General features: G+C 37.0%; 2 protein-coding genes across 2 annotated transcripts; both read left to right on the top strand.

Moving 5' to 3' along the window:
* Positions 1-765: 765 nt before the first annotated feature.
* Positions 766-9,752, top strand: LOC584256 (UDP-GalNAc:beta-1,3-N-acetylgalactosaminyltransferase 1). Its single transcript, XM_011679174.2, has 3 exons — positions 766-894; positions 7,425-8,363; positions 8,591-9,752. Exons 2-3 carry the CDS (start codon positions 7,429-7,431, stop codon positions 8,940-8,942), a joined length of 1,287 nt encoding a protein of 428 aa, XP_011677476.2. The 5' UTR covers positions 766-894; positions 7,425-7,428; the 3' UTR covers positions 8,943-9,752.
* Positions 9,753-9,756: 4 nt separating this feature from the next.
* On the top strand, positions 9,757-16,737 carry LOC105436402 (potassium channel subfamily K member 16-like). The gene is made up of 3 exons (XM_011679175.2): positions 9,757-10,301; positions 12,731-13,149; positions 14,573-16,737. Exons 1-3 carry the CDS (start codon positions 9,878-9,880, stop codon positions 14,822-14,824), a joined length of 1,095 nt encoding a protein of 364 aa, XP_011677477.1. The 5' UTR covers positions 9,757-9,877; the 3' UTR covers positions 14,825-16,737.
* The last annotated feature ends 991 nt before the right edge of the window (positions 16,738-17,728 follow it).

Below are 17,728 nucleotides of genomic sequence, written 5' to 3'. Positions count from 1 at the left end.
TTGTGAAGTTGTTTGGTTACGCTGGATAACGTTTCTTACTGTGACAAACAGGCTCAGTCAATGAGACAGAATTTTTATGCAAATCATTCTTTAAAGAAAATCGTCAGATTCCGTGTTCTTACAGTTGGATGTACTTTGGCATACATGCATGGACACACTTTATTCCAATTGTTTCCACGATTAGTTCAATTTCACTCTGTTTGATCAGGCACTATGCACAGACTATGTAGAATTGCTTTAATGGCTAAAAATAAAAGAGGAAGATTTATGCGCTCATTCAGGCACATAACACAACCATATTGAAATAATAATTTAATGTAGACAGGTCTCGATGACAGGAAATATACTAAAGGCGAAAACATTGATCTCACGCCTGAACCAACGCACCTTTATTTCTTTCCTCTTTTTTCATGAAGTAGTGCAAGAGTGCAGCTAAAGAACCCCCCCCCCCCCTCCCCCCTCCGTGAACCCTTTCCTCTTTTTATCAACCCCTCGACCCTTCAAGCCTAGCCTACATTTCATCTTGTTATCTTGCGATTTCTCGGCACGTTTTTACGTTCGCGCAATCTGATTGGACGGCTATCTGCGCGTGCTCGGTATGACAGAATCGTCCCCCTATTCAGGATATCGTCGAGTAACATTAAAAGTACCTGGAGCACACCTTTCTTCATAACCTTGCAAAATACACCTTAGGAAGCACATCTTTCAAAACAAATGAAAAGAAGTGGATTGAACCATAGACGTAATACAAAACTCTTTTCCGGCTGTGTTCTCTTTTCCTGCGGACTTGGAATATGTCATGGAATCTTGATTATTTGTGTCTTGGACCGTTATCTCTATCATTTTGAATGATTATGTTTGTTTTTACTTTTAACGACCAAAAAGTATTTCAAGGTAAGAGCACGCTCATTTTCATTCTGCTACATTATAATCCTATCATATTCTTATAGAAAAGCTCTGATTGTTGCTACGGTATAGGTCTAGTTTTCAAATATTTCCTCCCGAACGCATAGCAGACTGACAATTTAGTAATGTCGGGTAATAGGAGAATATAAATCTTACATATTATTTTGTACAGGGATATACAACATTAATATAGGTAATTTATCATTCAGTGAAATGCGTAGTTGATAACGTTGACGTTTCTAGATCGAGTATCAATTTTCCTGTTTCTAAATTTATCTTGTGAGCGATCGAAGCGATCTTGTGAGCGATTGTCATCAAAAAAGGAAATATTATTTCAAGTATACAAACAAACTGTCTCGCTGTCTGAATATCAGTTGTCATCTTCCTGAATATGACTAAGCGGTTGCCCCTAGATTGATAGATTAAATCGGGGCTACAGCCCATCCACTCCAACACCCCCCCCCCCCCCCCATCAATCTGGTATATAATATTCCAATGCTTATAAAGATCCCATTTGTTTGGATTGAAATCAATACAATTTGAATTTGAATTTGAATATAAGGATGTGTATGTCTGTTCAGACTTTTCAGTTTCAGTTTTATTTTTCATTTCCAACAGAACAGTAATTTTGACAAGAAATCAGATGTACAATTCAACATTCAATGATACATAACGCAACCTATTTATTTCTAAGCTTTCTGTTGAAGAACATAACTGTACATACCGTTGTATTGTTTTGGTATGTCTTTTCGAATTCACATTTATTTACAGCATTTTATGTATAGCCTAACATCATCACTATCCCCAATCCCATCTATGTAATCTCTTCGAGGTTCAAGTTAGTGTTGATTTTTTTCAGATCAAATTCCATTAAAACCCCCTCCTTTTGGTGATATAGAAACCTAACGAACTCTTAGTGCAGCATTTCTACCAATCATGGATACAACAACGCTATCAACAATAACAATAGTTACAATATTGATTACAAAAATAAGGGTCCTTGTTTTAATGTCCGTTCATCTCCGTTTTGCGTTATTCGAAATATCAAGTATCAAGAGGAGATGTACATTGTGAACCTCAAACATTATAAAATGCTGGAATCCCATCTAAAAGAGTAGATTTATAGCAAGTATTGGATATGAATATCATTATTATCATCAACATCATTATCGTTAGTTGATTAGTCATAAAATAAAACAAATAATGAAGTCGACAATCATAATGAAAATACCGATAATAATGAAATTATGATTAAATCGTGAAACAAATCTTGATATATATAATTGAAAAAAAACGAATGTCTATTAAAAAAATACCATCATATTAATGATATCATTGTTGGTCATTTTGACAATTTTGTTGTTTGTTATCCCTTCAATATCCAGTAAAATGCCATGTTTGCTTCATCCTTGGTTAGGTAGCAGTCAATTAACATTACAACTTTAAAGAGAGATGAGGGGAAAGGGAATTCTCACGTTCCAGTTATCGTTTAAAATGGCACAGTTTCTACAAAATGATGACGGGGACATCTGTTGGCGCTCATGTCCGCCTTAATTTTCCGTCCAAGGGATGCCAATCTAGTAAATTACCGAAAAATAATGCTTTATTACGTTTGTGCGGTGATATGAATTACTGCACAGCGGTTGGAGCATATGAAAAGTAGGACATGCTTTAAAGGATACCCCTCCCATTGTCAGAGAATACATCAGTGGTTTATAGGTGAAGGATGGTACATTTTAGTTAAAGGACAAGTAACAACGGGCATGTTGGTAGTTCTCAAAGTGAATAACGGGGAAATCCCCCTCCCAATTTTAGTTGTATTGAGAGGGGTGTATAAATATATATTAATGTAAAACATAACGAGAAATTTTTTGGCGTTTTAATTTTTTTTTAATATTGTGATGTCAACTATTCTAAAGAGGGGAAGATGGATAATGGTAAACAGATAATGGTAACCACGAAAATTAAAATAATAAAAACAAAATCGTAAAACGCATACGAAACATCTATCGAATTTCATTTGCGCTTTAATTTAGACACTTCCTACACTCAAACAAATATGAGGCAAAAAATTGCCCAATTTTTACACAACAGAAGGGCGATTATGTGTCCAACCAACTGTTGGGTAAATTAAAGATTTTGCATGATTTACCCAGTGTTGGAAGAAAAGAAAATACCCAACTTTTAACCAACAAAAATTTACCAAATGAGAAATTAACCCAATTCTCACCATAATGTATAGCATAAGTTACACACAAGTTGGGCAAATAAGTTGGATAAAATATTATATGCAAAAGGAGATTAGTGTCGCGGCGAGACTCGAACGGCGGACCTCGTAATCCATAGTCCTGTGACATATCCACTCGACCACGACAATTCTAATTAAAGAACATAACCCTATTGTTGGATAATAATGTTGCCCGACTTACATTTGCCCAGTTACATCAGCCCAATTTATTTTGAACATTTAATTGGGTAAATACATGTAGTAAATGGTTGGGAGAAAAATAACCCAAATGTTGGACAAAAATGGCCCAACTCTAATTTGCCCAATGATATTACCCAACCTATTTTTTACCTTTCACTGGGTAACTTCATATAGTAAACGGTTGGGAGAAAATAACCCAATTATCGAACAAAATTTGCCCAACTTCGATTTACCCAGTAACATCTGCCCAACAAATGACACTCAAGCCACGTATAGTTAGAAGTTCAGGGAAATTTGGAGAAGCAACCATGCCCAATACAACAGCGGTGGATGTGATGCGTGGTTGGGTGTGTGAGTGTGTGTGTGTGGGTGAGTTATCATAAGAACAATGGTATCAGATGTTGGACGACAGTCTATACATCTTGTTCCTAGCCATATTAGTAAAACACACACGCCTTTTTGGCCCGAATTCACAAAGCAAGGTTTGAGCTCAGACCAAGGTTTGAGCTCAAACCTCCTTTTGTTTCGCCAAACCTATTTTTGTTCTTTACAAACCAGGTTTGTAAAAAAAAACGCGTAAAACGCGTCATATGACGTACAAAAACCAAGGTTTGTCGACAAACCTCCTTTGTGAATTCGGGCCATTATGTACACCTGAATTAGTGTAATATTACAAGATACTCCTCTCTCATTAGACGATGAGTGGCTCAAGTGGAAAACTAGAAATCACTCAAAAATTCTATAAAAATCAATGCATAAAGTATAAGACGACATGATTAATAATGGTAGCTATGGTCTTAAAACTACGGAAATCAAAATGAATGATTCGTATCAGCACCATAATTAGCTCAAATGACATTTCGTCGACAGTTGTTCGTATTCTCAATTAGAGTAACCCCCCCCCCCCCCTCTTTAAAAAAAAAACAATCTCCGTCTAATCTTTATACCGTCATACTACTAGTCATTAAAATCGCATACATAATATTTTTTTTTTTTTTTAAATGATATTTTATTTCCTTCCTCACAATTTCACATAACAAGAAATTCACATAACAAGAAATTATCAAGATAAGCAATATAAAACAAGATCTTTGATACAAGACATTTCATAAGTTACATCAATCAATGAACATAGAGAAAAAAAAAAGGGAAAAAAAAGTCTTGCATGTAACAGTGAATAATCAAAATAACAGTAGAGGAAGGTTTAAAATTACATATTACCATCCTATCACAACACTCTCACACTCCCCCCCCCTCCCCTCTAGCCCACCCACACTACCTTTCACACACATAAACACACATACAAACACAAACACACACTGCATGCAACCTGTTCCCTCAACTCACACCACACAAACTCTTAACCCCCCCCCCCCCTAGCCCACCCATCTCATCATACCCCCTTCACGCCGACACACACACTGCATGCAACCTGTTCCGGTTTGTCCACCTGTACACGAGAGAGAATTAATAATACTACTAATAATAATAATACCCACATCCATTAAAGTAAAAATGCATCGATTTGTTCCCATTTCTGTAAGTGCATCCCCAATTTCCCCTTTTTGAAGGCTATTTTGTATTCCTCGTCTCTGTAATTTTTAAGCATATGTACTGTTTTCTGTACAGATGGCAAAGTTCCTTCTTTTCTAGAAATAAAAATGATATACTTTACTAAAAATATGATACAATTTATTACAAATATTCTCGCAGTATTGCCGGATATTCCCATAAAAATGGGTTTCCAATCATCAATGTCAATTTCGATTAAATGTAACTTTTGAATTACCTCCTGCCATAATCTTTTAACTTTAAGACAATCTAAAAATAAATGTTGGTATGTCTCTACTTCTAGTCTACCAAAGGAACAAAAATGGTCTGACTCAAAACCAAATTTAAAGAGCTCTCTTTTCGTATATACAGCCCCTTGTAATTGTTTGTATTGAAACTCTCTATGTTTATTACAAAGCATTGCACATTTCATCCTTGTGAATGTTTCTTTCAACTCCGTCATTCCAAGATCAAATTGACAGTTGCCATCTGTAACATGTAATGTATACTCTTTTTGAAGGTCTTCAATGAAGTAATCATATAACCGCCTGGATTTTATATCACATAGTTTCTGTAAACGTCCAAATATCATCAATTCTATTTCAAAATTTTCAGTGTCCACTTCCATAAAATCACTTTGTATCCAATCGTTTCTAATTGCTGAAAAGATCTTTTGAATTCTAAGCAAGCTTTTAGTTTCAAAACCCAAATTTAAAAAATGTAAGATCGGTTTTAAATGACCTCTGACAATTATATCTGATGCTTGAAGTATACCTTTCTGAAATAGTTCGACATCAAAAAATGTTTTATTGCTGAGACAAATACACTTGTTGCTAAATATAATCGGATTATTCTTATTTTCTCCAAAGTGTCTGCATTTATCTAATTCTTGCCATGCCTTCAACATAATATGGCTCCGTTTAGTCTCATTTCACAACGCCCCCTATCGTCAGAGCATGATCAGAGTCAGCAGCCTAACATGTTAGCCTATGGACGTTTTTTTTTTAAATCGTTAAAAATTCATTTTTTGTTTAAACAAAAAGCACATCCACCCCGACGTACGTTATCACTAGCTCTTTCATTTGAGCCCTCATGTCTCATTGACTTTTGAAAGTTCACCCACCGTAATTTTTCAAAATAGGTTGCAAGCTCGTCATTGCCTATAATACACATGTGAAACAAGTCTAACTTTGGACTCAGTTTACCAAGCGATTTGAAGATTATAGGTCGAGCATCACTTCTGCCTATTTCATTATGTCCATTTCATCCAACCCCCCATCGTAATTTTTCCATTTAGTAAAAGCAAACATTTTGCCGAGTTTAGCAAAAACATGAATATTCATGAACGGTCAGACAATACAGCCTTTTAGTACGTAACGTATAGTGAATGGGAATGGGCGATGATCCGTTCAGGAGGTAGAGGTCAGTGGTTTGTGCTGGTAATGTTCACGCGAGCGAAAATGAGACAATCGGAGCAATATGCTTGAAATTAAAGTGTCTTTATTCATTTGAACATGAGCTGATCTTTTATACGATACAGTACAGGCCTATAGAATAAATGGAGAAAAAAATTGTTGGTAAAAAAATAAGAGAGAAAAGAGAAGTTGTAAAGTTGTTGTTTCGCCATAAAATCCATTATTATCAATAATGGAGTAGGTGGGTTGCTGGGTAGAGGATAGGAGTAACACAACAAAAAATCGTAGACCTTTCATGCCGAGAGTCCAAGGACTTCCTGCATTTTGCAAACTCAGTTAAACTTAAATTGAAAAGCACAACCCAATCTGATTTAAATGTGAATATATCATGTTCTATTTCATGCGATTATTTCATAAGGATTGTCTGCAATCCGCTTGTAATCTGTATGCAACACCAAAATATTATGTCCAACATTTTGAAGCAACCTTTTCCATACAGAACTTTTGGTCCATGTTTGTGTTTTGAGATTCGATTTACCAAAAACCTAAATTATATAAGCAGTCAAATCACGCATTTACAGGTTATAAATAATTACTTAATATTTCTTTATGATGACGGATCTTCAAGCTATATTGTGGCATTTACTTTGATGATTAATTGACTGCAAATATTTTGATAAAAAGAGATTCCTGGCTGATAATCGATTTTGTGTCGTATTTTTCTTCATATTATATGTTTATTCAGATTCAGATTCAGATTCAGATTAATTTTATTGGTCCATTTGGAAATTCAGTTGTTGGCATTACATAAAGCACATGAACAATATACAATAGAAAATCTTATACACAGATAGATAAAACATAGTAGCAAATGTACAATGAAATATTCATGTGGAAACACGGATATAAATCATTTTTACATAGTGGAATAATATAAGAAAATAGAATAAATAAATGGACTTACAACAAATAAATAAATAAATGTGCTGCAGAAATGAAACATTATTATTATCATCACTAGTAGTAGTAGTAGTAGTAGTAGTAGTAGTAGAAGAAGTAGTAGGAGTAGTAATAATATTATCATCATTATTCTTCTTCTCCTGTTTCTTGTTCGTTTGCTTCAGAACGATGGTGGCAGTGAGGTGCAGCTCGAAGTACTTACTGATTATTGGTATAATCATCAATGTTCTCTTCATCGGTTTGACGCAGGTCCTCTACATTTCACGATACTTTAAAAAGTCGTCGTTTTCTTCTACGTCATTTTCGTCATCGTCATCGAATAAGTCGAAACAAATTGAAAAATCTCGATATATGTTTATCGATAAAAGAGATGTGACGGATCTAGGTCCCATTTTCAAAATCGATATCAAGAATGTAAGTGGCACCCCTATGCGACCTTCCATTAAGCATAAACACATAAACGAAATAATTGAAAGTAGTCTTATGAAACCCGCAAGGACTAAAGAACAGATGAGAAAGATAAACGAACTAAAAGAGAAAATTGCAAAGGAAATTAAATTTAACCCTAACTCCCAAGGACGAAACAAAAATGGAGACCCCATAGAAATTCCGATATCACCTGAGAAGTTCTGCCGACCTTCGTCCACTGCCCTGACCTTGGCACGTCGTCTCCTCGTGATCATGGTCACGTCACACGTGAAGGATGTCACAGTTCGCGAGGAAATACGCCAAACCTGGGCAGATGTACCGGAAGTGAACTCGGGCCAAGTGCGTGTCGTGCATCTGCTTGGTATGATAACGGAAAATGGTGAGACCACACAATCCCTGATCGAACACGAAGCCGAAGACTACGATGATATCGTCCAGGGTGCCTTCAAAGATACTTACAAGAATCTGACCACCAAGACGTTAATGGGGCTGCAGTGGGCATCGACTCAGTGTGGCAGTTCGTTCAAGTACTTCATGAAAACTGACTCAGATGTGTACGTTAATCTTCCAAAGCTTGCAGAACATCTAGCTGGATTGAAAAACTGGGAAAAACCACGCGCCTTCGGGAGAAAGTGGGTTGATGTGAAACCCATACGATCACCACTTCACAAATGGTAAGAATTTGCTAACAGCATATACTAAACAGACGCTGGGAATCATAATTGTATGGAGGCTAAGTTAGCATATCCTCTTATAAGTTACATTAAAACTAAGCCCAAGCAAATATCTTGCTATAATAATTAACTTTATTATGCAAGAAACACAGCCATCTCAGAGATATATAAATATATGAACACTCACAAGGATTCAATTTTTCTGTTCTTGTCGAAATGTTTTCCAGGTTCGTTCCTGAGAGAGAATACCCTGGATCCACCTACCCACCTTACTTGGGTGGATCAGCCTACGTGATTACGTCACTAGCGGCTAGGATGGCTTACCACGAGGCTCGATCAACAAGGCTTGTCCGTCTGGAGGACCTGTTTGTTGGAATATGTTTCAAGAAAGCAGGGGTACAACTCAGCGATGAGCCACGATTCAGCGTATCCCTCAAGAAGATCGTGTCGAAACCATGTGATATCCACTCACTTTTCACGCACCACGGTGTGAAATACTACGATTTGCAACACCTCAAAGTGACGCAAGATCATCCAGACCTATGCGTCAATGTGACTTCGGCGGACTTAACCCCCTAGCACATGAAACGTCATACTGATGACGTAGGACTGTGTCAGCGGCTGACGCAGTCTTTGACACGCAATGCGAGAGTTAAGTCGCATATAGAGTGAATGTAGATTAAGCAGTGCAACCATTGATTGGAATTTATGGCGCATGCACTAATAATAAGCCACTTCAAAGATAACACTTGTACAAAAAGACCCCAAATCCACAGCGAGTGTGTCATGTGACGATTTACTGACAATCATTTCATATACCAATTGAGGGCAGTCACTGGGCAAAATACACGACAGCACAGTTTAGATTCTTTGATGATAGTGTCCTAACACGGTTTTCCAGGAATAATTTTAGTCGTTGGTGGATAGAGTGAATTACCAATTACGAAAACATTAGATCACTGACATCGGGATTGTACAGGATTAACATTTGTGTGGGCTTAATCTTATATACAGCGAACTTGTTGGCTTCCCCCCCCCCCCCCCCCCCATTCAACGTGGTCTGGTGACACCTCTTGGAGTATAGTGATCTCAAGCGAACCAAAAAGTTCAATTAAGAATTACGGCTACCCGCACCTAATTATATGACCTAAATTCTGATCAATTTGGTAAATAATCTTGCAAATAGGCATGGCTATCCTTGTGTAGTTTCAAGATCAAATGGGGATATAAAACATGTTTTTTATGATATGATTACATAATGTTCCATTTTAATTGGTTTCATCGAGGTTATCGCAGCCATCACAATATTAATGATGACGCCGAATACTGGTCCATCATCCATAAACCATAATGTTTCATAATAAAATGAGCCTGTCTTGCTTAACATAATAATCGTTTGTATTAGTTTGGCTGAAGTGCATGTCTATGGTAGTGGTGTGAGTCCTGACTGGGCAATTAGTTATATAGATCGTCACTGTATAGATAGTAGTTGTCATTCAAAGTGAACGCAGCCGATGATGGCCCATGACGAAGATTCTATCAGCGTTGAAGATATCGGAGAAGACGAACCACAACCGACGTCGTCGTCGTTAAAGAAGAAATGGATTGCATCTCTTGTCCTTCTTCTCGTCATCTTAGTATACCTTTTCGCCGGCGCGCTCATTTTTAGCGCGCTCGAGCGTCCGGGGGCAGTTCAAGCTTCTGAGGACTTTGATGCAGCACTCCTACGACTCGCGTCGGAAAATGATTGCCTTGACGAGGAGGATGTCGCCGAGCTCATGTACATCGTGACCAAGGCCATAGGGGAAGGGGCCTACGCAAGTGGTCATCCTTACGCTTCCCTTATGACTTTGGAAATAGATAACGAGACTGCCTTCGTGCCTATGTGGTCTGTTCAATATAACTTCGTCTTTGTTACATCAGTGGTGACGACAGTAGGTAGGCATATTAATTTATTCCAAACCAACAAGCATTTTTTAATGTATTTCCTTTGAAGAGTGATACTAATCCCTGTGGCATAGGAATGTAATTGTCGGTTGAATGGGCACAAGTGTGGTACAAAGGTGTAAAGAAGTGCATCTTAGTAGGTCCATGGTTCAATGCTCCATCGATAGACGTATTGAAATCTGTTCCGTGTATTGACGTCAATCTGCTTCTAAATATGGCTAGCCATGAAAATATCAAATTATTTTGCAATACTCCGTCAGTGCGATGCACAGGTATTGGGGAATTACTTTAGGAAGCAAAACAGGCGAAACTGAATGATGAAGAAAATAGATAGTTCTCGGTAGACTTAGAAGATTTGACTGAGCAAGTAAAGCGGTATTAGTTTTGAAGAAGAGCGTCTTTTTCAGAGAAATATCATTAAAGACGATATTTGATTCGTTTTACTGATTAGTCAAGATGCCTTTGCATTACAACGTTGTCTCATGTGATTAGGTTCAGGTAAGAGTTTTCATGAATTGACATGGGTTTATCGACAAGTCTGTTTTGAAATGGGTGATACAGAATGCTTAAAGGGGGTGTAGCCTGGCGAGACTACGTGTCTTTCCCGTGGCCTGGCTCACGGACGACGCGACCGCAGCAATCGAGTGCGTGCAACATACGCGAAACCGAAGCGTGAGGAGAACTTCGGTCTGTTACGCGAACGCTGACCATCTAGAGATTAAGTCGCTGACTACCGTAAATCAAGTCCATTCGTTTACATGCAGTTGTCCAAAAGAAGGTGAAAATGGCTTTAACCAGTATTTGCCAAGCTACACTCCCTTTAAAGGTACTATGTCCCTTTTGCAACCAACCTCAAATGCTGCAGAACTTTGCAGGAATTATGAATATGTCATGTATGTCCTATCTGTGAAATTTAAACGTTAGCAGTGTCCTCATATTCAAATTATGCAAGGAAACCTGTTTACTTGCTAGACTTCACTGTCAGACACTATTGAGTGACTGACTAGCTTTTTTTCTTCTTTGGTAATAACATACATGAAAAGAGTTGTAAAGGGTACATGAGCATTTGTCTACATCAATAACCCACTTCTTGTGATGGCCAAGATTAAACTGATTGAATCTTTGCGCAGCATAAAACGTATGACCATTCGGTACAATTGTCTGAAAATCAAGACTATTACTTTTGGGCTCTATAGCCCTAAAGTCGATTTGACAACTAATAGTCGTTATTTTCCCACTTGAAGACATTTTCAAGCCCCACCTTTTTAGGGAAGTTCTAAATTAGTATTATCTTTCAAATGCAGTTGGGATTTAACTTTTTCATTTTTTTGGCCTGCAAATGGGACATAGTACCTTTAATATGAATTTTAAGATGACAGTTTGTGCACAAACAAATGACATACATATACATTGAAACAGAAGTGACACAACCATGCATCTGCTTAATTTATATAAGAATATTTGGTGTCTGCTAATATATACAGCAAGTTAAAAGATGGCTGCATGTCTGTTTCCAGCTACGGTCATGTTTGTTGTGAGCTCCTGTACAGTAGAGTGTGTACGATTTTTCAGTAATTCCAGTAATGGATCATTTATTCCGAATTGTCATAACTGAAATATTTCAGTGACGTAATGAGGTAGGCTTTTGGTAATAAGGATGAATTTTGTTACTGAAAAGAATGCGTTAAGAGTAAGTTAGGTCGACTATAATTTCAATAATGCACACATCTGATTAGTGTCAGTGAGAGGTGGGCCAATGTCATTAGTTTCTAACGACCAATGTTTCTAAAAAATTATTTCTCTTGAAATCCATCCCATGTTCAATATTCTATTGACGTTTATCCCTCAGAATTATTTTGACAAAATATCAGGATGTTAACATTAATGAAGATTAGGAAAGTGCAGGGTCATTTGCTATCAAGTTTAAAGGATTAAAAAAAAAACAATATCAAGCAGAATATTTTGTTGTTAAACTGATACAATTATATCTTTACTATCGATTTATAGAACTTATTTAGATCATCACCTCATGTTGTTTACAGTCATTTGAGAATTAGACTATCAATTCGTGTAATTGAATATAAATATTGATAAATTGTAACGGCCTACAGATCGTGCTGAATATAGTAAACAACTAAATTATTCATACCCTTACCAATTTTGTGTAAAATTTAAGTATCTGAACAATAGCCTTGTCTCAATAAATTGTTATGATTCTTGAGAATATGACATATTAAAACTAACATCTAAAACTATTCAACAAGGCCTTGATTCGACCAGTCCATCTTTCATTCATTAGTAACGAAATACACACAAACATCAAAAGTATGAGGGGTATGAATAAGTTAGTTGTTAACTGCATGTTGTAACTCTAGATCTTCGATGATATATTATTTTGCTTTCCTCGTCCTTCTCTGCAGGGTTTGGGTATACTGCACCACGTACAGTTGTAGGTCAGTTCGTCTGCGTTCTCTATGCTCTCATAGGAATTCCATTCGTAGGAACTACAATCTTGACCTTCGGGAAAATACTCAAGGCTCTGAGACAACCCAAGTTTACCAAGAAAATATTCAAGGCTCTGAGACGACCCAAGTTCACCAAGAAACTGAAAGTCTGTGTGGTGATCTGGCAACGATTCCGGACGGCTGGAGTGCTCGTCTTCAACCTTCTTCTATTATGTCTCCTTCTGGTTCCCCCAAGTCTCCTTAAATTTTTTACCCAACACTGGAGCTTCATAGACAGTTACTACTTCTCCATGGAGACGATGACAACCATCGGTTTTGGTGATATACAAGTGGGGAACTCAAGAGGCAACGCCTCTAAAGAATATTTGAAGGCGGTCAGTTTACAAAGATATATTTTCATTTTGAAATATTCTCGATAATTACGTATTTTATAACTGATCATTTCAGAAAATACAATTACTAACTGGAAAGTGTCTAATAAAGATATTGATTGCTAAGAGAGGTATCTCTGTTTCTGTAGGCTCAAGGGAACGGCACCCCGGCGTGCCTCGGGGTCATATCAGGATGTAACGTCCCCGAGAGCCAGTATAGAAACAGCTATGATTCGAATATTAAAGCAGTCCATATATCTTTTATATACCGAATTCACAAACAAATCTAGAAAGAAATCTTCCCTTATCCTTTTCTTGAGTAAAGAATGGTTAAAACATCACAGAAAATCTGAGACACTGCCTGTAAATCTTCGGTGGAAATTTGCCTGAATGTTACGATCATTCGGGAATCACAGAAAAAGCACTAACAGTGCTTTTTTTCTGCGATTCCCGAGCGATTCTCGATTCCCGATTCGCGAGCGCGGATACATTACAGTGTATGGTATCCGCGCTCGCACAAAGAAAATTTGTACACATAAACCAATTGGAATCTCAGTAAAATTTATTTATGCGGTCCATCACCCGGAGCAACGGGCATCTTTAAAAAAAAAAAATATTGTCCGGTAGGCGAACATGGCTAAAATCACGACTCCAATTTCGACCAATCAGATGACTTAATTTATTCAACATACTAAGGAGAGGTATATTATACTCTATATTTCCTTCACGGTACAAAGCCCGAAGGTATGCTAATGCGATGACCGAGATCCAACTTGTGTCTCTAAAAAAGAGAAAGTAAATTACTTTTACATCACTCACCTTTTAATATCTAGATTTAATTCATCTTCTAACAACAGGAATAAACTTGGTCATTGTTGTGGCGTCATCATGGAGATGTCATGGTGTTAAGGTTCATTCACTTGACTCTCAATCCTAGGGCTTAGAGTTCGAACCACAGTCCGACGCTAACGTCCTTTGACAAGACATTAATCCACATTTGCAACTCTTCATCCGGGTGTAGATGGGTACCTGGTGGTTGCTGGGGGTAATAATAATCTGTACAAGCCCATGTGAAAAACAGTATGTTGCTCATGGGGCTTCCCTTGGTAAACAAAATTATTATCATTACTACATGCATTATTATTACTAACATTACTACTGTTATTAATATTATTGTCAATACTGTTATTATCATTATGATTATCAATATCTTTTTTTATTATTATTATTGTATTATTATTATTATAATAATTATTATTATTGTTATCATTGTTATTAATATTAATATGATTATATTATTGTAATGATGTCAATTTCAGCAAAACTGGAAAGGAACGCGCTTCCGTCCTTGTGGCTTGGGTTGTGATAGTCTCGTTTAACCAAAATCCTTGACATGAAACCCTTTTTCATACCATTCTCTTTTTAGTTCATCCATTTTACCTACCAGCTCATCTACATCGGTCTTTTGTCCACCATGTTTGATACATCTACCAAGACTCAGCAGCGAGGAGCCCGAAGGATCTCGGATCGTCTATCCAATTACAAGAAAAGGTATCATCAGCGACATCGCCAGGCTTTACGATCCAAGAAACAGGAGGCAACAAAACTATCACACGACGATGGTGATAATAAACAAGGTGATACCGGAAGCCTAGAAGCTCCGCATCCAAAGCCTTAATTATCAAATCGCCCAAAACGATCGACAGCGACGGAAGTACCTTGCAAGGCAAATTCAGTAGATGAGAGATCCCTTGGATCAGCGTTTTCCTACCCTCTCTTATATGGCACCCTTTTAAGAAATAAAAAGTTTCGCGTCCAACAAATCCCAAATATACACTAAAGATTTATTTTGCATTACTCTGGCACTTGTCAAGTGCCATTATAGACACGTATATGGGCACTTTACTTTCTAAATTTGCGAGCGAGCGAAGCGAGCCAGCAAAAAGGGAACATTTTTAATATGGTAAAATATTATACAAACATTGACTGCTCATGAGGATGATGGTGGGAATTATCACTCCCAAAGTGGTGTTCATACCGGCCCTTCTATCACCCCCGAATTTTGAGATCGATGTATTTGATAAATGCATATAGTACTGCAGTCAGGTAATGCAGTTACTGCGGCCAGCGTAAATTACATGGCTTGAGCGCGCATTTGAAATCGTGTACGCTGTGTGTGTGTGCAAAAGTCGCGGAGGGGTTAGGGTACTATCACAGGGTTTGATAGTACTATCAAACCCTCTGAAGCAATGATAGATCGAAATGCTCCTTGTCATGTGATATAGCTTTGACCAATCAGTGAATGACAATCTATGTATGATGTATATAATATTTGTAAACAACACCAGATAAGATATAAATGAATGTATGCAGGCACCTCGCCACCGAATATACATAAATGCTATGCATGATTATGTTCCGTCACGTTGATATGAAGATCTGCTCGGGCATCTTGTTGCCCAGAATAACCCTGTTTCTAAATGTTGCTAATGAGTGAAGCGAACGAGCATGACAATAATGTAGTTTCGAAATATGAGATATAAAATGTATGCGGGCACCTCGCTGTCAAATATGTGTGTGCGGGGGTATTATTGTTCACTATGCTCAAAACACTAACAAGACCCATACCCCCCCCCCCCCCCCCCTCCCTCACGACGACCAGTGCCCTCACAATTTCTGAATTAAGGCCATTTTATGTTGTTACTATGTTCAGGATGGATCGTGTTTTTCGATGCACTTGGATAATCACAAACCAGCACAATGTGATACAAGGTAATAAACAAGACACGTTAAAATCATCCAAGGATAAGGTGATCCACATTATCGCCTTAGGAAAATTCGGACCCTAGTAACTATGTGTCATGGTGAGGCGTTGCCGGGGGTTGGGAGACATATCTCTTGGGAGGAAGTAGATCGGAGCAAAATACATTTTTTAAGAAAAAGGGAAAAGCTGGAAGGAATGGATAAAAGCTATAAATATTTAACATACTCAAGGATATTTGCTTACATAACAAAAAACATGCTGAAACATCTTTCCTGACCTTTGTTAATGTCTCAAATTATTCAATATCTCTTTATTCACACTCTGAACTGAACGTTGACAGCAAGAGATTTGTTTCAATGTATTTATTCAAACATGATTATATAAGAGGATAGCGAGATCAGTTATATAAGACTTATTTACGTCTTGGTCCTAGAGTTAAGAATACAACAATACAATGAACACTGAAACAATCTCACCAATTTCATAAACGATGCTGATTGACTAGACTCTTTCATAAACACCTTATATTTATATATATTCTGTTAATGCACGCTCATTATTGTTCTTTTGTTCTTTCATATATTTTACTTCTTTTGTTATTTTTTTAATTTGTTATGTGCCTTTTGTAAATACTATATTTGATGATAATAATGTATGTACATTTCTCTATTACGTCAATCCCATGTCTTGTAATTTGTAACGTTTTCAGATTTCAGAAGTACTTTTGTATCTGCTTTTTGAAATGGTGCTATAAAATACTTTGTGTTATTATCATTATATCATCAGAAGTTATATTAAATATGAGAGAAAAACAATTTAAAAATGCACCATTTAAAAGTGTAGATGTAATCAGGGGTCCTGTTTCTTCATCTACTACTGTCATTTGTTTACTTTTAGTATAACAAAAATGAAGAAAAATATATATATCGAGAGAGAGAGAGAGATAAAGTAATTAAAAACGGGAGGAAGAGAGATGATTAGAGACAATGAAAGAAAGAGAAGGACAGTGATGGAGGAAGATTAGGAGGTACTTAGAGAGAAAGAGGGGGAGAGAGAGAAAGAGATGGAGAGAGAGGGGGTGTAAGAGAAAGGGGAATAGAGGGAGGAACTGAGAGAGGGGGAGAAAGAGGGAGAGAGAGAGGGAGAGAACGTCACTCTCAAAATATTACTTGATTCTTCTGTACTCGTGTACCGAAAGAGCGCCACCTGATTCGTGAAGTTGCGCATGTTGGTTTTGGTTGATATCAATATCAGGAACTCATTTCATTTACAACATGATTAGATTGACAAAATGAACAAAATTTCGTTTGTAAAAATCAGCTTTCGGGGAGGGGGGGGGGGACATAAGATTGTGAGTTTAATATAAATAGTAAGGCTCCAGCAGCTAGTAATGTGATTTAATAAAGTGATTATGGAAGACATAATTATGAATATTATCTCCAAAGGAGTAACATTATGTTCAAACTTTTGTCTTCAAAACCAATGAAGTTTAATCATATTTTAAATCAAACATGTAGCTTCCTCTTTATATTTCGAATTTCAACATAGCTTAGCAAGTGACATTTAGACATAATGTTAACAAGCCCATGTTTTTAGGTCAAATTTATATCTCCACTCAATGATAGTCATTTTCTATTGTTTACAAAATATAGTCAAGAAAGATGTTGTCATTTTCATGTCGATAATAAGAACTCTATATACTTCGAAATGTTATTTGCCCTTCTCCTCAACTTTGTAATTTAAATTTGTCATAATTTCTTTTTCCTGAGAGAGCACTTCATACCATACCTTAAACCTTTTATATGTTATGCCCGTTTC

Source organism: Strongylocentrotus purpuratus, unplaced genomic scaffold (genome assembly GCF_000002235.5).
Source record: "Strongylocentrotus purpuratus isolate Spur 01 unplaced genomic scaffold, Spur_5.0 spur5_scaffold_6, whole genome shotgun sequence".
NCBI classification, from domain to species: Eukaryota; Metazoa; Echinodermata; class Echinoidea; order Camarodonta; family Strongylocentrotidae; genus Strongylocentrotus; species Strongylocentrotus purpuratus.
The sequence above is the reverse complement of the archived record's forward strand: the minus strand, read 5'-3'. Positions and strand labels throughout refer to the sequence as shown.